The 24,762-nt window shown below is 45.4% G+C and overlaps 1 protein-coding gene across 2 annotated transcripts in view; it reads right to left on the reverse strand.

The window, feature by feature from the left end:
- Positions 1 to 24,746, reverse strand: part of OXSR1 (oxidative stress responsive kinase 1) — a 97,550-nt gene extending 72,804 nt beyond the window's left edge. The window contains exons 1-2 of one of the 2 annotated variants that reach the window (XM_027660609.1): positions 24,562 to 24,746; positions 5,308 to 5,420 (exon numbers count right to left, since the gene is read on the reverse strand). In XM_027660609.1, coding sequence (XP_027516410.1) covers positions 5,308 to 5,420; positions 24,562 to 24,631 — 183 coding nt within the window. In that variant the 5' untranslated portion in view covers positions 24,632 to 24,746. The remainder of the gene's footprint in view (positions 1 to 5,307; positions 5,421 to 24,561) is intronic. The other variant, XM_027660610.1, reaches the window with a different exon arrangement.
- Positions 24,747 to 24,762: the final 16 nt, after the last annotated feature.

The raw sequence follows: 24,762 nt of genomic DNA on the forward strand, positions 1-24,762 counted from the left end.
GGATTATTCAACTCCTTACCTCAAGATGTGGCTACAAGAGCTAGAATGGCATGAGTAAAGAGGGGTTAGATAAGCCCTAGAATGATGTTGGAAAAGAAACAATTCTGAAAGGGATAAAGAGACTTCATCATTAATTAATCTTAGGTGATGGGAACAAAACACCCCCATGGCAAGTCATTCAGCAGTTGCCCATTTCAATGGCTACTCTTACTCTTCAGCATTATTCAGTGGATCATTAATTCATGCAGTATTAGTAACAACTTACTGAAGGAAGTAAACATTTAGGAGTTATGGTGTAGCAGCTCATCCACAGCCATTTTTATTGGTTTCAGCCACCAAGCAAATGGGCAAGTGACCGACAGCTTTACCCTCATCACCAACTAACCTATCACTGACCCTCAGTTGTTCAGATCAATGCTAGGTGCTTACAGCTCAACAAAGCTTTAAATGTGTCATTAGTCCCCACAGACAACTGTGAACTCACTGAAGTTCTTTACATGCACTATCTCATTCTCATCCAGTACAAGTGAAGAAAGACATTCTACATTCAGGATTTCGTGCCCCATTAATCCTGATGTCCCTACTGAACTTTACTAAAATAAAAATAAAAAAAATAAAAAAAAAAAAAAGGGAAAAACAAAACAAACAAACAAACCACAAAAAAACCCCACAAAAACAAACAAACAAAAAAAAACCAACTTCAACCAGCCCAGCAACTACTATTTCTGTTGTTGCTGCTTTGAAAAGCAATACAACCAAGCTGTACCCAGCGTAGGTTTAAGTCTTGTGCAAAGCTGCAATCCTATCATGCAAGAAACACACAACATGGCATATCAAATGACCATGCAGAAGCCACATATTATACATCAGATTCCCTGGCATTGACACTTGGGGACTTTTTCCCCTGGGGCAAGTGTAAAGGTCCTCAGACCTGAAAATGGAATTATAATGGCAATTCCCATCAGATGATAGACATGGATGAAAGGTCTGTACTACTACTACACCAGCCTGCTGCTTTGTTCCCAACAACCTTACAGTCTGGTTAATCCACTTGTAGGAACTGCTCTGTCAGATCAAAGGCAGCTCAATATCCTGTCCAAGTCTTCAAAAGAAGGTGTAAAAACCCTATAAAAAGCAGTTACACAGTTATCTGCCCAGAGGGGAGACTTCTGACTAAGCCTGGGCAGTTAACAGTTGGCTTATGCTTTAAACCAGGGGAGTTCATAATCCTTTTTTTAAATCCTATCTAATTTAACCTTCTCAACTATAGGTTGATTTATTTAATCTCACGCAATGTTTGATCTCTGTATTTTTGGCAGAAGTTCCCCAGGTTAATTCCATGAAATTCTAAAGGACATTTCTGATTTACTGCAGTTCAACTTGTTCCCTCTGCCTCCCCAACTACCCTCTGACCACAGCAGTGGAAGAGCAGTACTTTCCCTTCACCCTTCTTGTGTGTAGACCTGTCAGGCCCAGTCCTATTAGAATTTGGAATCTCTTCCTAGGAGCAGAAACACCACATCTGCCATGCTCTTTCCTGAACCTGTCTCCTGTTGAGTCACCCTAGCCCAGTGTAAAATATCCCATAGCTTATGTTGCCCTCTCTGCTGTTCAGCATTCCTGGTAACTGCTAAGGTGACAATCCACATCATCTGCTACTCATGGAGGAAAAAAAAACCACACAAACATTTGGATGAAAGAAAACTCAGCTTTAATTGCATGAAAATGAAGTGGAGTTTGTGGGCAGAGTGGAGGTTTAAGGCCTTTTAGATTATTAATTCTTTAAAACAAGAAAACACTCATACAAGAAAAAAGCTGGAGGCAGGGTTATTTTGAGGCAGATGTTACACCACTGTGTTTCAAGGATTGGCAACAGCAGCAAAGCAACCAGCATCCCACAATGGAAAAGAGTAAGAGCAAAACACAGCACTGAACAGTGTGCAGCTGTGAAGTACAACACGTGGGCAGACTGCTCTCAAACACACACCAAATGCTACATGCTTGTTAACTACCCTGGGCTGCAAGACAAATAAGAAGTGGAACTTCAGTCATAAATCAAGAAGTCCAAGATGAATTGTAGCCCACACTGTATTTGACCACCTCTCCTTACACTCCACTCCCAGTCACACCCTCGAGTAACAATCATTACAAGCTATGTTGTACTTTGCTGTCAGCTGAATCCCACATGCAGGAAGGATCCAGGAGCATTCAAAAACATACAGGGAAAAAGACAGAAATCAAGCACTGAAATAATTTCCTCATTAACATCACCTAATTCAGTAGCTGGGCTAGAAAAAAAGCACATCTGTGCATGGCACTACTCCTGCTGCCTACATTCTTTACACCAATTAGCACTTCAGCTGAAGAGCTGAATGCCCTTGACTTGGCTCGCTCTTAATTCAAAAAATTGGTCCTTCCTGCATTTTCCATACCCTGTAGCAACAATAAATTAATCCATTGCATTAACCTAGAATGTCATATGGGGTATGCAAAGCGTGCAGGTTATCCCTGACCACCCACACGGTTCAAGTGTTGGAATACAAGGATAAAGATCAATACCTTTAACAGGCCAAGTCATATCACTTAAATCACTCTAAGCATGGTATCTCCATAAGCCAGAAGGTGGTCCTGGATTTCCTGGCCTCTGGGAACATGCTAAGCTCAAGGAAGCTCAAGGCCACTCATCCATTCAGCTGGTGATAGAGCCACTTACTCTGCATTTCCTAACCCCACTCCAAATTAACCTTCCTCTTCTCCTCCATCCCAAGCAGTGGAAGTGCCAACCACTAAGCAGCACGGACATTGAAAGAGATGGACAAGAACCAAATCACCCTTATCAGGATGGCAGAAATGTTTGCTGCTCTCCCTACCCTCTCCCAGGCAACTGTTTTATCCTTTAGCTGGGAATAAAGAGAAGGCTATGGGTCTGAAGCACTGTAGAAAAATAATTATAAAATCATTTAAGCACAATCTTCCCTTTGCTACTTCACTGCCCGATGAGTGGGCACTGCTGTAACACCAGAGCACTGTCCTGACCCCAGGCAGTCCAGCAAAGTTCACAGTGAGCTGATTATTGTGCTCAGGTGCCTTCAGAGCAAAGAGAGCTAATGAAAGGCCAGCTCGTGTTTTTAACTGCACAGGGGGAGAGAAGAAAGCAAGGAGGGGGTATAACACACCCCAGTATGAACTCATCAGCTTTCTATTTGCATTTGCTGCTTTAAACAACTGTAATCTGCAAGGATTTATAGTTACCTTCCTTGGGGGAAAAAAACCAAAAAACACACAATCCTTCAGTAAGAAGTAGTTGCTCAAAAAAGTTAATAAAACTAATTGGGGAAACTGCCACGAAGGGAGACTACAAGACTGTAAAACTTGAGAATATTTACTTTAGGGAAGAAGTAAATATGGAAACAAGATAAAAAGAAGTGAAGGTAAGAGCACAGAGCAGAGAAATCAGGAACATCCATCCTTTTGGCTCTTGCACTGGGAATCAACATCCCATAAACTTGACAAGCTCAAAACAAACCCAGAGAAAACACTTTTTACACAACATGTCTACCTCAGCAGCCAGTGCCCCAGGAAGCTGCTACAGCTCAGAATCATCCTCTCCCCTCCACCATGACTTTAGGTTCAAGAATAATTGCATACCCAAGCCTAGAGAAGGACTCACTCTGGAGAGACCTGGTCACAAAACTGGAAGCTCCAGAGACCTGACAACATCAAGACACTGCAATCCTACCCATAACAGGAAAAATCCTTGTGAGGACCAGGTCAGCCAGGGATTTAAAATATGCAATTAGAAGTACTTATATAAAATTACATGCCAAGTGTGCACAGCATCTCTTTCTGAACCCAACCCTTTTAGCCAGAATTGGCAATTACTCAAAGACTGACAATCTCAATTACTACATCGTGATAATGCAGTCAGGAATACAGCTGAGAGCAGTATGGACAAGCCACATAAAAGGCTTGAAAAGGGTACTAAGGGTTGGTATCAGGACAAAAAGACCAACTGTGAAAAGGGAAGAGATCTTGAACTCCTACACCAGCATGAGCCATAAGAGGATTTGCACAGAGGCCACCTTAAGAGTCCTACACACAACCCTTCACAGAAGCACGAAAATGTGACAGCTTGGATGGAGCCTTTCCTCCTTACAAGGGCAGATTTGCAGATACCTATAATGATAAAAATAACATTAGTCACTAAATAGAAACTGGAACCATGGTTCAGGTGATTTGCTGAAGATCATACAGGTGTACAGTTCACCAGGACTCCCAAATTCTGCCCCTGTTTTACTTTCTAACTGCAACCACAAAAACAAGTGCCTGTGGTAACACTATAGAAGTTGTAAGTGGACAGACAGGCAGCATTATAAAAATCCTAGAGAGTTGCTTTAGAAGAAAAGATGGTACAAGGCCTCATCTCCCCAGTTTTTACTATGCCAATATTTTCTATAGAAAGTTTGACCCCAGAGAGCTTTCTCATTTTAGTGGAGACACCTCAATGTTCACAGGAATGTCCATTTCTGCCTGGTTTGAATCCAGGGATCTTCCACGTGTGAGGTGACAACTGCAGCACTGCAGAAGCACCAGGTCACACACACAGGGAGAGGAGAAAACCAAGCCCAGCAACATCCCAGCCAGATGAGAAAAGGGCAGTTTCAGTTACCACGGCTACCTCTGCAAGAATCTGTTTTTCATTGAGATAACCTTGAGAAGAGACAAACAGCAGAAGGAAATTATGGAGCTACAGCTCCAAAGGACTCTCTCCTGTCCTGAACTCGGAATTACGGGGGTTTCCATATGGCAGCCTGCAGTATGTCAGTGATCCCTTTAGCTGGCATCAGTACCAGAGAGAGATTAGGAACAACAGCTAATTCATTTAGTTTTTCTCTTTGTAGGTGAAGGGGAAAAAAATGTAAAGAACTGCAGGAAGGGAAAAGAAAGCAAAGCCATTCCCTTAAATTGTAAAGGTTCTGGAAGCATGTAGCTCTGGACCCCCTCAAACCACAGAGCTCTAGTGGGTACAGCTGAGCCTCACACTTGCACATTAACTCTGTTCAAAACAAAGGGATTATACAAAGTGCTTAGCTCTAAACACACAGTCTGAAGTTCTGCAACAGTTGATCTTTTTAACATTTTAAGTACCGTGTCCCACAACCAGGCCAACTGAGCTGCCTCTAGCCGAGTCAGTCAAGTCCCCTCACCTTCACCCCCCACCTCAGGAAGAGCTGTTTAAGGCACTCGGCAAAGAGATATTTCAGGGATAACTGAAATACAACTCCCCAGACAATTTTGGTTGCATACCAGGAGTTCATCCATGCTCGTCTGACACTTCTCCAGGTTGATCCGTTTAATTGCCACCTTCTCCTTCTTCGGAATGCAGAAGGCCGCCTGCACCACCGCAGTCGCTCCACTCCCTGGGGGTGAAAAAGAGAGTCAGCAACATCTTACGGACTTCAGCAGGAAGGGAGAGAGGCCAGACAACAAAATTAGGAATGCCAGAGAGTAAAGGCAGCAGAGGCAGGTGAAAACCCAGTGAAGGATCTCCAGGTCTCTCCACTCAGGTCTGTGCAGCCCCATGGGTCAGCTCAGCTGCCACAGCCAAGTGCTGGGCAAACCAAAGGAAAACAAGGGGATCTTTATGATCCCTTCCAGGGATCGTTCCAGTTGTGCAGACAAAAAAAACCATCCAGACTCCAGCTTCCTTATAACAGAGGAGTGATTCTACTCATGTACTTTTAAAAGCAATGCCACTGGGGTCACACACAGACTTTTAACCTGATGTATTCACCCAAAGTGTCAAAACAAGCCACAGTCTTTGCTACCAAAACTAATGAGATTTTTCAAATATTTTTAGGTACTAATTGCTGTTCTCATCTCTCCTCATTTCATGCAAAGACACGAGGTAGGTTTCATTCAAGCAGGTTCAGCTCCAGTTCTCACACAGCCTCGCTGTCTGGGTTGAGAACCACAGCCAGAGAACATTTAAATTCCAACAGGGAAAAAATACTGCATTTTAATGTACCGTTGTTCAAACTGCTACAACCAGGCATAAGAGTTCTGGATTTAAACTGCTCAGCAGTATCATACCCTTTGATATCAAAAGGAGATTGCAACAGTGAGACTTCAAATCTAGTTGATGTTAAGTCTATTTTTGCTGGCCTCCAAAAATTGTTGCAACATTCACGTCTCATCAATAGGACACCTTGTTACTTTACTTTCTACCTTCATCTTGGTTCCCCACATTTACACACTTCACTGGAAAAGAGTAAATCCAAATTAATAAAAAAGGAGGTAGGATAGGTGGAAAATAGTTCAAGAGCTTCCTATTGCCAATACCTAAAAAATGCTAATAAAAATGAACCCACAGCTATTTTGTTTATTATCCCAGGCACAACTCATGAGCCCATTTAGGCTGAGGAGAGAGATGAGAACAACTATTCTGCATTTTGCAGTAACACACCTATTTTACCAGATTCTCCTGTCCCTAACACTATAAAAACTGCTTCCAGATTCTGAAATCCAGACAAAGCGTATTTTTGCAAGCTTTGTGATTTTTGTCTAGTACATTCACATAAACTGGGGGCAAAAGTTTTCAATCTCACCTTCAAACAAAGGCTACTGAAGCTCCCTACAACCACCATCAATATTCTTCTCACACCAAGTTGCACCAAGATAAATTCAAATAAAGTTCCATGGGAGGGAAAGAGTTTGAAATCCAGCCTTGAAAGATACAGAAAAACTTCTCCATTCGAAGTCACACTGAAATAAATTGAAAAGTCCTGAACTGTGGGACACTGCTCCTCTAATGTTCAACCAGAACCTGCTACAGTGGAGCTACAGGACTTTGACTTCACTTTATATGGCATTGCCAGTGCACCCTGGACAACAGCATCAGCTTGCCAGGGATTCCCTGCACTCAGGAGTTTACATTTTAATCCCAGAAGGCAACAATGTGCAGAACACAAAATGCTAAGGTTGCTAAAGCCGAACTATTTCACAAAGCTAATGGGTTTTTAAGAAGTTCAAGACTGAGGCCATTTATTACTTGCACAAGTTTTTCAGAGCACGGAGCAAAGCAAAGCTTAGGTGGAAGAAAAGGACAGCAATAGTACCAAAAATATTTACAAGGGACTTTGAAAATGAAATTTGAGTGTTATAAGCAGGATCTTGAGCAAAAGCTGGAGATGATGTAGGAGTCTGGGCAGATATTTAACACAAACCACTCAAAAAGAGCAAAGTGGGGAGGTTTTGACAGCAGAGGTTGGCTACACTGCCAGGAGCAGGGCTGAGACACACAACATTAAGCAGGGGACAAACATCCCAAAAGCAAACCTCCACACACACTCCCTGTGGTGCTTTGCCTGGCAAGCAGCAGGTGCAGGAATCCAGCAGCAAAGCAGCAGTCCCAGCACAGACACATTCCCATCCACTGGGAATCCTGGGTGGCACTGACCTGCTCCTCTCCACACAGTACCTGCTTTCCTAAGTTTTTTCTGCAGCTTCTCTGGTGGGCAAAAACAGTAAAAACGCATAAAGGCTCAAGATAAAGAGGGCAGAGCACACAGAAATGCTGGCAAAAGGCAGAAGTGAGTTTGCACTTCCTAGCACTGCTGGTCTCCCTACTGCAATCGCCTTTTGGAAGTCAGAATAAAAAACAAACACGGTATAATTTCTTTGGAAAGTGTTAGATCCCAGAAGAAATGTTGCTGCTGACACATTCAAAGCACCAGTATTATGATTTCTTTCTTTGGATGTCTTGGTGCATAGTAATAGAGACTGAAAATACAAGCCAGATGCTGTTAAGAATATACAACTCTGCACCTCAGAGGATTGTCTTGTCACACAACCCTTTTCACTCCTCAGTTAGTTCTTCAGTGTGTATTTTCATCTCTAAAGCTGCCTGCACAGCCCTCATTGATATGAGAGTATCTGTGCTCAAAGATTATCTCAGATGCTCAGCAGTGTCAGCACACTCCTGCTTCCCCCCACAGCATAACATCCTGGGATTTTTGTGCCACTTAGACCCAGCTGCTGTAAGCACAACTGGCAGAGGTGCTTCTTACAATCCCGATGCAATACCACTCCTGTAGACCAAACCTTTCACAGGATGAAGTCCAGAGGGTTATAGAAGTGACTACACAAGGAATAGCTTTGTGTTTTATTCTTTTAAGATGTTACTACCAGAAACAATAGATGCAGACTAATTAAAAGCAGGACCACTCATGCTACAGATCCTTCCCACTCCCTGAGTCTGCAGGATCAATGCTCACTAGGACTTGAGGGCAAAAACTGCTTTTCACTAAGTGCTTGGACAATGCCCCAGCCTGCAGGGACCCGATCTGTTAGGAGCGTGTGGCATTATTTTAACAGTAATGAAATCCCAAACTAAATCCTTCTGGGCACATGGCAGGGAATCATCTGAACTCGAGACTCCTCCCATTTAATTCCCTGCTGCTCCTACTTTTCTGGCAGCTCTGTTTAGTTCGATCACCACCTGCTCTCCCCACTCCCCCCTCTCCCGTTAATTCATCATTTCTTTCAGCTCCTCTGTAGCACTAATTATAGAGAAACAATGAAATCTCAAAAGCGTATCAGGCGAGGATTAAGCCAAGCTGCAGCACGATGTGCCACAAGCAAGCTGCTCTTTGGTGGCAGCGGCAGCGTGCCGTGCTCCTGGGACCAAACAAAGGCGGGTTTCCGTGCTTCTTGGAAGAGTACAGAAAACATGGCAACACGGGCACTTCAGGCTTTGAAGCCACACAATTTGTTTGTTGAATGCCAGGATGGCAAGAAAAGGAAAGGAGAGAAGCTGCAGCAAGGATGCTGAACACACTGCTAAGTGAAAACAGGCATAGAGAGAGATGATGACACCAACGGAGAGGAAAAGAAAAGGCCCATCAAGGAAGTTTTCTAAAGTTTAAGAGCAGGTAACAAATGTACGGGGAATGGTGGGAAAGAGAGGAGATTTCCTGGGCTGCTATGAACCACCTTCAGTGAGGAAAAAACCCCAAGGGCAATTTGTGCCAGGGCAGCACTGCTTGGTCACACCAACTCTCCCAGCAGGTCAGAGCCAAACACGGTCCCGAGGGCGTGGGCAGCACTGGGTTAATGTTCCCGGGCTCAGTTCACACTCACTCCCCAACTCAAGACTCTGATCAAGGTCAGCGCTGGGGCTCTTCCCTCCGCCTCTCTCAGCCTCTCTCAAGATCAGCTTTCGGAGAAAATTTGCTCCCCAGTTAATCTCTTCCAGCATAACAGCTTAGCAAAACAATAAAACTGGGCACAGCCAAATGCTTGCTGCTTTATTCCTGAAAAGCAGGAGATGGTTTTGTTGAAGGCTGGGGGCGGGGGGAGGACAGAGACCCCAAATGGGTATTAGGATCTGCTTAATACCTCCTGTTTTCACCCCTGTAGGCTCTCATATATAGTTCCAACCCTTAGGATAGCAGCTGCAAAATTCCTGCATAAGAGGGTCACGACCTACTTTAGAAAACATTGCCTTAGGAGGAAAACATACCCTTTCTAACCCCTGCTTCTTTCATGTTTCTACAATTAAATGGCTCTTTCTGAAATAAAACCAAGCTCTGAAAGGATTAAAACAACCCAAACCAAAAACTCCCCAAGCACTCAGTTACTGAAGCATCATTTTTCCAGGGTATCTCCTCTGCTCCCCTGGATCCATTCTCCCTGTACCTTTAGCATCCACAGCTCCAGTCTGAACTTCTCCTTAAACTGAGACAAACCCCCCATGAAAGCCCAGCATCAGCCTTCAAGGGAGGCTGGACACCATCTCTTCTGCAGTTGCATAACTTACATGAAGCTTCCATTTCTGAAAATAAAGACAAGCCCAAGGAGATCTCTTGTTAGAGTTAATGGAAACCAATTATTTCAAGGCTAATTGGAGAAGCAGAAAGACAGGGGACTGACCAGAGGACACAGCATGTTCCTACACACTTTCTCTACAAAGATAACTCAATCACTGCAGCCACAAAAGGACTTTGCAGCTCTCCCAGTAAGAGTGGGATGAATTGCACCGATGCCTCTTCCCAGGCAAACGCAATTGAAGCCAGAAATCCTCTTGGCAGAGGCATCTGCTTAAGCAATGGGAACAGTCGTGCCAAATGGTCACAAGACACACACCAAATCCTGGCTCTAGAACAGAATTCTCCTACCACGTGCAATGGTGATTTGAAGCAGTTACATGGAAAGAGGACTCACAAAACAGTGTTTCCCAAGCTCTAAATCTGCTTCAGGTACCCCGGGAGATGTGAAATTTTCCCTTCATGGTAACTCAGTTGCTCACGAAGCTGTTAAAATCAACAGGGGACATGTTCCATAACAGCCTTGGAGCATCAGTCCTTATCCTAATGCCATATCAAATCCCCTCTGGAGAGGAAACATGCTCTTCCAGGGTCCAATGCATGTTAGAAACCACTTAGGTTTGAAGGAACCTCCAGTGGCCTCTAGTCCACTCTCCTGATGAAAGCAGAGTCAAATCTCCACTTAGATAAGGTTCCTCAGCATCAAACTCAGTCTAGTTTGGATTTTCTTTAACAAGAGATATTTCTGCAACCTTTTTGGCTGTTTCTGTGTTTGACCACCCACACGGTAAAAAGCTTTTTACCCCCTGGATAGCTGAGGACAGCAACAACTCTTCTAAGGCTGAAGAAATCCAACTCTCCCCACAAGTCATATTCCCAAGTCTCCTTCAGCATTAGACTATGCCCAGCCAAAGACCTCTGCACAACCCTGCCCTCTGCTTTCCACCATTCCCCAGCACACACACGACCTCTCTATTTTTAAGTGAGATCTGGAATCCATCCTCCCCTCTCTGGAGTGCGGTGCCAGAAGCCGCTCGTGACGCAGGCTCTGTTTATAAATTGTGCCCCCGGGTTTTCCTCTTATGAACAATGCACACAAAACACTTCCCTGCAAGGCTGCTCTGGACCAAGCAATGTCTGTCAGGTTCCAGGTACCCCAAAGCCCAGGAGAGACCTTTAATGCTTCACAACACAGACTCTGTGTCCGTGCCTGCAGAGCAGGCGTGGGGATGGAATCCTCCATCTCTGGATGCCTCGACTCTTTGACAGCCTCATGCCAAAGAGCTGTGGGAGCCCTGCTCTGTGGTTACTCATTCCAAGGACAATACAGTAATAAAACTAGAAGCTACAAGACTGGGAATAGAATTTCTTAACTGTTCTTACAGAGCACAGTGCAGATACAGATCTAATTAAACCAGAAATTAAATACCATATTGCAAACTCTGACTGATCTTGCATTGTTTGGTCCATTTGCTATGAAGGCAAAGTGATGCCTCTATTTTCTGCACATCATTTGAGGCTTCTGGTGAGAAGAGTCCTCTCACAAACAATGAGCCTCTTCTAAAAACAAGCCAGCAAAAAAAAAAAGCCTACTCTCAACTTTCTAGCCAACTCAGTATGGAGTGGGAATACTCCACTCCCCAAGGAGGTCTTGGTAACAAGAGTCCACTGGATGTCAAAGTCTTCCTGGCAGAAGCCCCACAATTCAGGAAGAGTGAAGTAATTCAATTTTAATGGTCCTTGAATACGGTTGTAGTTCTTCAAGCCATCTCCCCACTATGTGTCACATTCGTCCTACAAAATGGAAGACGCAATTCACAATAACAATTACAAACAGCATCAATAAAACCAAAGGGAATTCGTGATGGGACTCATATCTATTCCTAGTACTGTCACAGAGGGGACAAAAACATCTGCTCAGCTGTGGAGAGGAAAAAGCTACCACAGTAAAGTGTCATCTACTCAGCCTGGTACTGCAGGAAGAGTATTAACAGTGCCAGAAGTGAAGTTACAGCCTCAAACCAGGAGGGTCACTCGGGTGCCTCGAGCACTGCTCAGAGCAAACCCAAACAGCAAGGTGGCTCTGAATGCTGTCAGAGACACTGTGAGCAGCAGCCATACCAGTAGGGCAGAACTCAGTTGGTTTTGCTCTGTGCCTGGTTGGGAAACCTACAGGAAACTAAAGCAGCAGCAGAGAACCCATGGCCAAGACACAAGAAAGCTACAAAAGCACAGGAGTGTGTGGAGCTGCCCTCCCACAGCAACACAGGGAGTGCAGATGTGCATCTACCACCAGGAAGCTCCCAGAGCTGTGCCAACACATCCACACTCACTCCCAGACACCCTTCCACCACTCATGCCCACTACGGATTTACTATGAATAGTATTTCCCACAAAGAGAAGAATCGGGGTTGTACATTTATTTCTTTACAAGCTGCAGCACAAGATGGTAACACCCTATTTAGAACACTGGTGGAGGTAGTAGGAGGCCAGGTTTAACTTTGTGCACTTTCTCTGCACTCCAGTCATGCAGCGTTTGATCCACAGCAGAGACGGGAAGATACCCTGTAAAGAAGAGGTAAAGCAATACTTGCTGATACAGTGCAGGGAAGAAATAAACCAGAGAAGCGAAAGCAAAGCCAGAAAGCAAAAGCAGATTTAACTGAAAAGTTGTGAGGGGGACAATTTTAAAGCCCATATTGGAGGAAAACCAGCAATCCCCACTGACTACACATCACAGCCTAAGTACACACTACACATGAAGACACCTGCACTACGTGTGTGCAGCAGTCCTGCAGGCAGGTGTAACAGCTGAACTCCCACATTTAATAGACAGTGGCCATGCTCGTATTTCTGAGGAAAAAGCTTTAAGGAGAACAACTCAACACTATTTTAAATAAACTCTTTCAAAACTTCATACTTCCATGTGGTCAGTGTCAAAATGTCACCCCACCCCTGAGCACAGCCTAACTCACACCACCCAATGCAGCACGGTCATGGCCTCGTTCAGGCTCACCTTGAGCACAGCCGAGTGCTGTGAACGTTCAGCTGGGCTCAAGCCAAAGGTGGCTGCATTAAGGTACATTAAGGCACAGGGCATGTGCTGCACAACACACTGAGAAAGGGCAAGGATTGGGAGGTAACATGTTCAAGCACAAAACTAAGGCTTAAATACAAATGACTCCTATTTTGCACCAGCACATCTGATGGCAGCAGCCTAGGCCTTTTACTGAAAGAGTTGGAAACAGGAATGGGGAAAAGCAGAGTTTTCATTTGTGAATTCCTGTTTGTTTCATTCAAATTGCAGGTGTATCTTTGCAATGACCTCTGATCATTTATTCCAGTACAGCCAGAGCTCAGGCAGTTTGTGATTCTGTGCAAGTTGCGTGGCCAATGATTTCAAACAGTGCTCACACATGAGGGATTTCTGCTGTTAAGTCTCCATCACGTGTCTTCCCCAAAGCCTGGGTCTTTGCTCAATTCATGTCAGCACCTGCAGTGTCCAACAGACAACTGACCTCCCAGTGTTAGCCCAGCATGTTCAAAGAATTTCAGAAAATAAGGAGAAACATATTTCTGAAACTCCACTGTCCAATTAGAAATAGAGCCAAAATATTTGAGCTGCATGTAAACTTGCTGACAGTGAGTTATTTGCCATCCTGACAGAGCTCTCGCTGTTGACAATACCACTGAAAACCACACATTGTGCCCAGAGCTCAGAGGTTTCTGCCCATGTAAGACAATGCATTTCTCAAGATTCCCAATGCTCTGTGTTCAGTGGAGAGGGATGATAAGCCAGCAAAGATCACACAGTGCTGCCAGCACTTGTTTAAACAGCCTTCCCATCCAGTGGTCCATCAATACAGAAACACTCGATGCCACAGACTTATTGTCCAGGTCTTTAACTTGCATCTCAGACTCAGAAGGAAGAACACAAATCCACATCCAGGCACTTGTAAGAAGTCCAACTTGCAGAGCCATCAGCAACTGATGGGCAACACCCACAGCTGGACACATCTCCCCATGGCCCCACTGAACTCTACACTATAAATAAAGAAATGACACTGATTTCTAAGCTGGAGGGAGATCTAGCTACTGTAATCTAAATGACTCAATGCCAAGGTTTCTGCAGAAAGGAAGGGGAGCTTTATGGAAATTTTCACCCCACCCCACACTGTATTGTTCTCTCAAAACACTTTCGATATCTCCTGGGCCCTGAATGCAGAAAAACATCATCTGCTTTCCACCTTTGGCAAACATTCCGGTTGAGAATCCTCACAGACTAAGCAAGGAAGTGACAGGTTTGGAGAGCAAATGATCATCAGCCTGTCAATATAACACAGGCCAGGACTGGAACAGAGGGTGAGGAATAGGGTCGGTCACACAGAGCATGTCAGAAAGATACCTGACCAAGCTGTCACTGGGTCACTTTGCTGTGTGATTTCACCAGCAGTCACCAGCTGACAGCACATCCAGCTGAGCCAGGCTTTCCACTGCCCCCCTACGACAAAGAGCTGCAGCCCCCCAGCATCACACTCCACACCAGAACAAGAGATGCCAGGAAAAAAAACAGACAGGAGGAAAAGCCACTGGCCACAGAAGGTATCAGCTGAGAGAAGGATTACCAGGGACGAGCATCAGCCCATCTGACACTCCCTCAGCATTTCCACTGCAAACACCAAAGCATGGACACAAGGGTGCTGCTGTTGGCTGTACGCCCAACCTCCTGCAGCCCCAGGACATCCCAAGTTAGTCCAGGCTAGCACACATCTCCATCATGTCCTTAAGGACACACCCTCCAGTTGCCCAAGGTGCCCAGGTGATTTGGGGAACACCTCTGAGACCATTTTCCCCACAGCAATAACTACAGTAAGCTCCAAGGGCCAGTTACACAAGTCCTGCGTGACCTGCCACATTTACTTAAGATGCTATTAGCATGCCTAAATTAGATTTTCAGTTTGAAACCAATTATATTTATTTGATTTCGTGCCAACATCCCTGCCTAATTTAAAGGGCACTGCAGCTATGCAGTGTTAATTCCACATGATGGAAAGCAGGCTCAAACATCTCGTTTCCAAACACAGCAATTTTAGTGGAGAAGGTTCATCCTTCCCTTTTAATCACTGCCAGTTACCTTTATGGTATATGCAGCAATGTAAATATCATGCTGTCTGTCATCAGGTATTACCAAGGCTTAAAACATAGAGCTGGTACAGTAGCCAAGCCAGCACTCTCCTTTCTTCCCTCCCAACCTTTATCTCTGAACTCTGTCTCAAATGTAATTGTCAGCTGTAGAGGATATTTTATTTGGCCAGGATTCCACTTAACAGAACAATCTATCTGCACACAGTGCAGATGTTTGATAGTACCATGGTTATTTTATGTAAATAAGCTTTTAAGTATCAGATACGTCCTCTCTCGAAGGCTATTATCCTTTCTTTTCAGGGAATATCTACTAAATATTTTCCATATTTATTAGTCTGTTCAGCACACAAGATTAGCCCACTGGTTCAAAATTACATTCTTTAACCAAGAGTAATGAGAACCATCCTGAGCCTTAGGATCTGGACAAATAACTGTGCTCAGGCTGCCAGTCCATCAGCCCCTCAGCTGTTCAAATAAGATTTGCATTGGTGAGTGGTTCAACAGGAAAAAGATACTTCATGCTCAAGATACTTTTTCCAGCAAAGCACAGTTTGCTGGAAGTCAATACCAAGGTATTTCTTAGCTGTTAATACCAAGTTATTTATTAGACAGCACTTGGCATCCACAATGACAAGTTTTACTTTGGTGAAGGGATGGAACTTACAGCTTCACCTTTCAACTTTCCTGGGGGAACCTTCTCACTCTCTACAGATCCCTGAAAGGAGGAGGCAGCCCAGTGGGAGTCAGCCTCTTCTCCCAGGTAACAAGTGACAGGATGAAAGGATAGGGCCTCAAGTTGCACCAGGAGAGGTTCAGGTTAATTATCAGGAAGAATTTCTTCACTGATAGGGTGGTCAAGCATTGGAACAGGCTGTCCAGGGAAGTGGTGGAATCACCATCCTGGAAAGTGTTCAGAAAACGTGTGGATGTGGCACTTGGGGACGTGGTTTAGTGGTGAACATGGCAGTGCTGTGGTAAGGGTTGGACATGATGATCTTAAAAGCCTGTTCCAATCTTAATAATCTCATGAATCTACAATTTTTATAACTGCCTCGTATGGTGAGAGACAGAAAGGTTCACAAAGAAGTGGTCTAGGACGTGAAGACATATAACACATCAGGTTTAAGAAGGACTCCATTTTCACTGACAGATCTTAAGGAATCACAGATTGGAGACATTTGTAGTCAACACCTTTAAGGTTTGGAGACAGCAGGAACACCAAGCTGCAGCTCTCCTGTGCCTTCACGGGGAAGTGTCCTTGCAGATACGGCCTGAACGTACAGCAAGCAGTGTAAGAAAACCAGAGCCACAGACACGTGCTAGAGAAGACAAGGCATTGTTGGTTCCCACTGTCGCAGGGAATCCCTGAAGCAGCTGTTTCACAGAGCAATGACAGGGTCACAGGGAGGTTCCAGTGTTTAACAGAACGTGTGCCGGTAATTCCCCCATGTGCCCCTTCCAGCACAAGCGTTCGTTAATTCGGTGCAGGGATTATACAATTTGGCATCAGCTGGAGCACACAACTGAGCTCCATGACCCTGGGAGTCCTTTCTAGCGCTGCCTCAGCAAAATAAGTGACAGTAGCTTTCTGGTTTTGTTCTGAAAATTTGCATCATGAAATCCCTCCCTGTGGATTTTGCAGGAAAGGTGCTTACTCCATGACAAGAAGCGTTGTCTTTAATTTAGGAGTTTTCAACCCATCGAGATAAGCTGATATTGTGTTGCCTGCCTGAAGCTGGAGATGGCCTGAAATTCCCAACTGCAGTTTCAGCTGCCTCACTTCCCTCAACAGGTATCAGCTCGGAGCACAACCAGCTAATTTTCTTAGGAAAAATATTCTCTAAGTGCTCTCATCCCACAGCCATTAACTCACTCTCTCACTTCTCAAATACCATCATTTTCCACTACTCCCTGCACTGTTTTCAAAGCTTCCTTTTCAGAAGAGCTGGAATAAACCCTGGAACCTAAGGAAATCACCCTGAAGACTGAAAATGAGCAAGAGACTAATTTAAACCCAATTGAAATTGAAAATGCACAACCTGTCCAACAGTAACTATGGAGCTTTCGTCCAGTGTTTAGGAAAACATCGGTTTTACAAAACATACGGCAAATTGCCACAAAATGCAATAATCTCACACCCTGACCACGAGCACCTCAATACAATTCCACATTCACAACTAGTTTTTTAGATGTTTTCCTACCTGACAACACTCTTACCTCTAATGAACTGCAAAACTTTGTCAATTAACTGTGCTCCCAGAAGAAAAACAACTTCAATTCTTCCACGCAACAAGCCAGCAGAGGATACCACAGGACAAGCCACGTGCTCAGTCAGATCTCACCAGAAGCAAGGTGGGTACTCAAGGTCAAATTTTCACTCCACAGTTTTAACTTAACTCAATTCTGTGGATGGATGAAAAGAGAACACCATCCTCCCACACAGCTTATTAATAGCAAGGTGCTAGCAGGAAAAAGAGTCAAGTTTGCTCTTAAATTACCATTCATGACCATAAAACAGTAAAATTTTGGCAAAACCCGAGGAGAATTTACTACAGTAAGAAATGATCACTGAAGTATTTCAACTCACACTATTCTTTAACAGCTGCTTGTGCCTTTTCTTTCTAGAATGAATTTACATAGGCTCATTTCCTGCCTACCCATTGGGGAGAATGCTATAAAGTCAGCTTAGCATGAAACAGTGAAACGCAACAGAACAAGAATTTTTTTCTCTCCCCCACCCCAAACTCTCAAGACAAAGAGGATAGAGCAGAAAATTGAAATCTGGCAGAAAATTCAAACTTAATTCAGAAAAGCTTTTTTGTATTCCCTCAAAAATGCATTTTAATTTGGCTGAGTTATAAGAGTTTGAAGGTGTTGTTTCATAAGCACACAGTACAAGTTGTATGAAACTGTAATGGATGGGAGGTGGAAGGAAGATTTGGCTAAAATGGTAATTTTGTGAGAAAGTGAATCAGTGCTCTGAATTTACTCCGTGCTTCATTCATGGGTGGGATCTGTGAAGCCTTTAAGACTTGAAGACAGTTGTCCCCTGCAGACTTCACAGTGTGCAGAACCAAAGAGGCCTCAGAAATCCTTGCAAGGCACGTCAGACTCTCGTTTGGTAGAAATTTACACAAAACCAAGTATTTTTTTCAGGATGGAATTTCTCGCAATGACGAGAAAATCTGTGTTAAGCAAAAATTCTGCGTGAGGTGATTCACATCAGGAAACAACAATCTTTAGGAACCTTGGGAAGTGGTGAAGGGACTTTGAAAAAAAAAAAAACATTGCTGTGCAGTAGTGGTGAAAAGAAACACTGGATTTTTATTTTTTGCACTCGGGTCACCACAAATCCCTACCTCTTGCACTGTGTGACAGGGTCACCTAATACAGTTAAACCCAAGGAATATGCAGGTTGTGATGATCATCATGAGAACCCCACACGTGAGCAGAGTTTCAAGGCAAACAACACTCTCAGACAACCTAAGGGATCAAACTTACAGCTGGCAGAATCCCACACTAAGGTCAGTCCCTTCCCTTATGTTCATGCACGAGAGGAACATGAGAGAGGCTGAAGCAGTACCACAGACCCAGACAGGTACCCCTAGCCCTGCTGTCATTTAGCTGTAGTCACACCATTTGTTGAAGTGATCTTGTCTTACTCCAGTCAGACAAGTGTGATTTTGTTCTTAGCCCAGCTCCCTTCATTAGCACATGCATTATTTTGCATACCAGAGGCACCACATCCCTTCTCACACACCAAGAGCGATAATGACCTTCTGATAAAGAGCGGGGACTGCCTGTCAGCCAGGGACCTAACCCTGTCTCCGAGACTTTCCCGTGTGGCTGCCAGGAAGAGAGACAGAGTTTCACGTGCTTTTTAGAAATGTCAAGGCTGAACTCCCTTAGGTCAACTCACAGGAAACTGCAGCAACTTTGAGAGCCAAGTTCTCCATATCTGCGTCTCAGCTGTTTGATTCTAAAGGCAGCGCAGGATAATGGGCTCAACTCATCTGGAAAGCCCCGGCATCCTGATATTTCAAAGATTTTGCCATGCCAAATTCCACTGCTCCAACAGCTATTCTTCTACACCCACAAAGCCCTCAAGTCTGTCTCTCCCTATTAAGAAAGTTTAATAACACCGAGTTTACAAGCACTCCATTAGCATGTCCACAGCTAAATTTACTGCTGCGGAGATTTACGATGGATATCGTGCGTTTCTGGGGAAATCTTCCAAGAAAATTCGACCAAGATGTAGTTTTTTGCAACTCACTAACGCAATTAGCAACAAGACCCACTGTTATTGCCATCACTTTGGAGAGCTCCAACTTTTATTAAAAGATTACATCTCTAGACACTGGCTTGGTGGGCAAGCTGCTAACACTTGGAAAGAAGAGAGGTGCTGCCAAGTTTAAACAGACAAACATTCGGGGGAAGAGCTGGTTCTCCTCAAGATTTCATCAGCTGCAGAAGGAAGAAGCCTCCCAGGCGTGCATTTGTCAGCCAGCACATCCACCCCTCAGGTGTGCTCAGGAGCACAGCACAGCAAAGCGTCCAAGCACCAGCCAAGAGATTTGAATTAAACTGAAACTATTTAAATGAGATTATTGAGAAATGAAGGTGTTAAACATTAATCAGTACAGGTACGTAACAGTACTGGATGCAACTGCTACAGAGAAACCAGTCACAGGAAAGTGGGAGCTACTTCCACATGAAGCATCCCACGTGTTGATTTTTTCCTTAACATCCCAGAAGAGCTGAAAGCAGTGGGATCTGGCTCTGCTCTCCCCTCAAAGCAGCAGGCAAGGCTAACAAGGATGTACTCTCCCCAGTCAGCCTCCTTCACCACTGCTTGGCTTTCTAAGTCCTCACTCCGCTGCTTTGTGCATTTTATCCTTCTTCCTATCAGGGCACAGACAACAAAAGCACTAAACAAAGACACACACACACCTTTTGCTTCCACCTCCCCAGAGGTGAAAAGTGACTCACTTCAACCTTGTTCTAGTAGGGCAACAGTATCAAAGGTCTTACAGGAATGAGATGTGCCAAGCATCCAAAGGAAAGGTAGCCTGGACAGAGGAGTAGCCTGGCTATTCTGTCACACTCAGGAACACACAAGGTATATTTGTCTATACTCAAGCAGCTGAGAAACTGGCACTGAGCATCTCCCACTTCAGTGCCCAAGCAGATCAAATACTATGAATGACCACTCACACTTTTTTTAACATATCTACATTTGCCCAAAGTTAATTTTATATAAGCTTTAACATAATACAAAACAACAAAGGATTTTCTACCAACTTTAAGTGGAAAAATGAGCACAAAAATCAAGTCTTTAAATGAATTAAGCAGCCTGAGTACTGGGAATACGGGGTAGGAATCAATTTTGCTCAGCTAAGCTAGGGGGGAGGAGTGGGAATCCGTGAGGAAATGCTAAAACAAAACATATGGCACCAAGACTGAAGCCTAAACACTCCATTTAGAGCTCAGGCAGATATATTTTATAGAGGGTAACGTTTTTCTTGAATGGGTTTTAAATAGTCAGGCGTGTGAAACTGGGTGCAGCCAGCACACGGGCACCACAGGTAGCAATCAACACCGTGCTCCAAAAAAGAAACCTAAAAAGTTATCATTGGACAAGAGCCTCCCATTCCAGCCTGGTTTTTACATCCAAAGACTCCTGTTGTACCTGGTTAACACCTACAGGCTGCTCTTTTTCAATGGCAGTGCTTTCTCAGTGCGTGAGACAACTACACAAGCACCAGATGGGTGACCACAGATATTTTGACAAAATTTGGGGAAGTGGAAATTTTAATTCTAAGAATTTCCTCTGTACCTGCAAAAGAAAATTTCTCCCACACAGGCCACGTATGCTGGGATGTAGAGCTTGGGAAGAATGTGGCTAGAAACCTAAATATTCAACCCCAAAAGATCAACGTGTTCACAGGCAAAGCCTGACTCCAAAGCTACAGAAACTGCAGTCATTAAAAATCCTAATCATTCTGGTAAATGGTGACTTCAATTTTCAATTTAGGCTTGATTTCTGAGGGGATAAGAAACTCCCACCACATCTGTTCATGTAGCCTGCCCTGTCCTCATCTCACTGTGAAGGAATCTGTCAGGGGAGAGAGGGCACAGGAACAGAGCACGGGAGAACTCCCACCACTAATTTATCTCCTGCTTCTGGCACAGGCTGTTTGCAGCAGAGGGGATGCTCCTAAATCAAACAGCCACAGCCAGCACAGCTCTCATCTTTCCAAAAAAGTAGCAAAACGAGAATGACCCAGTTTCAACCAACTCCACTACTGCTACCCAGCATTTCCAACAGGAATTGTGAGATCCAGGGAACCCACGTGTGTGAGTATCTGATCAGCACAAGCAGCATGGGGTCGAATTTTTTTCAGGCTTCAAAAAGAAGACTGCAGTGATTTATATGCAATCCACGCTCAGAAGACTGACCACCTTCACAACCATCAGCACAGTACAGACTACATTCTGCTTTTTAGATGAAAATTTGAGTATCTCCAGAGGCCTTATTCACCTGCAAAATTCACCTGGTTACTCAGGGGGGACATGTCACTGAAATGCTTTATAAATTGTTTCCTCTACCCCAGCTCTACTTTATCCTTTTTTAACTTGAAGTCAGGTTCTCATCCTGATCAAGGTTCCTTGAATTCAATGTACTAGAAGTTATTTAAGCCTAAGGAGGTTACTCAGCAGTTATTAACACTAACCAGGCATAATCAACACAGATATTAATCCATACCTTTATAATGACATGAGTCATCCCCACTGCTGAGTAATCCCTTTTTTTATAGTATTAGCCAGAATCAGGAGGGCAGTTTTACAGCAGAAGTTCTCTTTGCAGGTAGAAAACCTGTACTTTCAATTCCTGCACCAAAACAGTATGGAACCATCCACATCCAATAAAAGCCACATATGGCAATTTTCAGGCAAAACCACCACAAGTTAAGGAATTAGACTACACATGGATTTCCTTAATTCCGATGTGGAAAAATAGCTGAGCTGGTAATCTCAAAATTTACTCTAAATTTTAAGAGTAGTGGGTTTTTTTTTTTCATCAGGAAACAAGTTAAACCCTTTAAAAGCAACAGTGGAAAGTTCCACCCCCTCCCAACCAGGACTCCTCTTTGTTCTGTGCTGAAAGACCTTTACAGCTCCACCTTTAAAAAGAAAACAAAACAAAAAAAAAAAAAAAAAAAAAAAAAAAGGCAACCCACCAAAAACCCCTTGAGGTTTACAGGAGACATGAAGCAGGAGGCAAGGCAGTCCAGCTCAGTTAACACAGTGACATTTTGTCCCACAAATCATATACGTGCTGGGAAACTTGCGTCACATCTCCATCCAGGCCGCTGGCAGACACACCAGTGTTTGAAACGAGTAAAGGGGGGGCGGGGGACAGGAAAGTTAAAAAGAGAAACCATATGTTTGCAATATACACATCTCAGTGTACACTCCATCACAGGCCAGAATGCCAACACAAGCCCTGAGGGAACAGGCGACATCCAGAAACTCGGTTTGCAGAGGGACAGAGAAAAGATACGGAAGAAATTAAGTACTTTTTACTGATTCCTCCCCAAGTTCTGTCAGTTAACCTGAGACAACACATCTCTGTGCTCCTCCTAATGCTCTGAGGTGGGACGTGCCTCTCCAGCAGCAAGTTCTCCCAAGAGCAGAAGTGTATTTACATTCCCTTTTGTTCCCATCCCACCCTGCTCGCCAGCTACAAAGAGGCAGATTGTCCATTTGCTCCTATCCTTGGATGCTCAGGTCCAAATCCTCGCTTTGTGCCACCACAGCAACCCTTTGCAGGCTCTCAAAAGAAAAGGAAGCATTTCCTACACACACAGATCCAGTTCTCTTTTCCCAGGAAATGGGTAAATGGGTGGCATGTTCTGCCCCTTCCTCCCCACACCTGTATCTCCTGATCCTCCCGCTCCTCAAAGAGGCTGAACATCTTCCTCCCCAGGGCACATTTTCCAGAGAAGGTTTAAAGGGTTGGTCTGTAGGATTACACCTTCCCTGTCTTTACAGAGAGTTTGTCTCTTTCCTAAAGCACTGCTGCTCCCCCTAAGCAAAGAGAGAGGACAAAGCCTGATCCCACAGAGCAACAGGGATTTCCAGAAGGATTTCCCCCCCTCCGCAGCTTTAGTTCCTTCCTACTTTTAAACAATGCCAAGTATTTAATCTCTTAAAACAGCATTCTCACAAACTCTCCCACCTTCCTTAACAGAAAACAAGCCTCCCCACGAGGCAGAGATGGAAAGCCTGGGCATGACAGCGCTACGTCATTTAGAAACTTCAAATAAAAGCACTCTCAGAGAGATTACTCCAAAAATTAACCTCCTTCCTAAAAGCCTTTGGCCAGGAGCCTGCCCTGCCACCTCCTGCTTTATTCCGCGCCTCCGGAAAGGGAGACGGGAGGCACTGACCTTAGAGTCACCTGTGGCACCACCTCTGATGTGTCACACACTCGCCCCAGAGCAATATATCCCTCACACACACCCCAACGAAATGGTCGAGACAGCCAATAAATCAGTACAGCAGGAGGCCTTTGGTAACTGGGCAGTTTAAAGTGAAGAGAGAGTGAGGAAGGAGCAAAAAAAAAAAAAAAAATCATTTAATGGAGAGAGCAAGGGCTGGGGCCTCGAGCTGTGAGGACAATGAATGAAAACGCACGGCAGCAGCAAAATCCCAGGATAAAAGGCTCGTTCGGCGGCTCTACCAAACCCTCCACGCAAGGACCAAAGCAACGCGGGGCTCCGAAAGTGCCGAGAGAGGTGTGACCGCCCCAAAATGATCGGGGCTAAGCTGTGGAGCTCCCTCCTGCTGACCCCCTCACACCCAGCACATCCCAAACCACACCGCGGTGGGGAGCAGAGCCCCCCCAGCACGGACCCCGTCCCGCTCCCCCCGGCAGGATGATCCGCACACCCCGCACAGAGGGGCGGGCAGAGATCAGGGGTTAACACCCTGACGGGGGTGTCCCTGCGACCAGCCCAACCCTCTGCTGGGGACGGGGCAGACCCACATTCCCCCGCCGGGGTCCCTCACACACGTCAGGAAGGGCAGCAGAGGGGACCCCCAGACCCTCACACCCCTCAGGGCAGGGGGACAGACCTTCTCACACCCTCCCGTGGCTGAAGCGGGGGGTCACGCAGTCCCGCTCCTTGCTGGGTGTGCAACAGGAACCCCCCTCAGCTGAGGGGTACCCCAGATCCTCACACCCCTTAGGGCGGGGGTGACAGACCCCTCACACCCTGGCTGAGGGGAAGGGGGGGGTCACACAGTCCCACTCCTGAGCAGGGGGTGTGTGACAGGACCCCACCCTCAGCACAGGGGTCCCCCAGACCCCTCGGGGCAGGGGAGACAGACCCCCCCCTCCCACCCTCTTACAGCTGAGGAGGAGGGTCACCCAGTCCCACTCCCGGGCGGGGTGTGTGTGACAGGACCCCCCTTGAGCTCAGGGGGTTCTGACCACCTCCCTTCCCTCAGCGGAGACCCAAACACCCCATCCCCTCAGCGAGGGGCTGCGCGCACCCCCTCAGCCCCCCCCACGGCCGCTCACCGATGACCTCCTGCAGCTCGTAGTCATCTTTATTGATGGACCAGGGCAGCGCGCTGGGCTCCTCGGCCATGGCCGCGCCGCGCCCGCCGCCCTCCGCGCCGCGAAGGGGACCGACCCCGAGGGGTGAGGGAGCGGAGAGGAGGCGCCGCGGATGCCCCGGCTACCCCTCCGAACCCCGGCCGAAGTCCGGCCGAGCCCCCT

Source organism: Corapipo altera, unplaced genomic scaffold (assembly GCF_003945725.1).
Source record: "Corapipo altera isolate COAL_440 unplaced genomic scaffold, ASM394572v1 126, whole genome shotgun sequence".
Classification (NCBI taxonomy): domain Eukaryota; kingdom Metazoa; phylum Chordata; class Aves; order Passeriformes; family Pipridae; genus Corapipo; species Corapipo altera.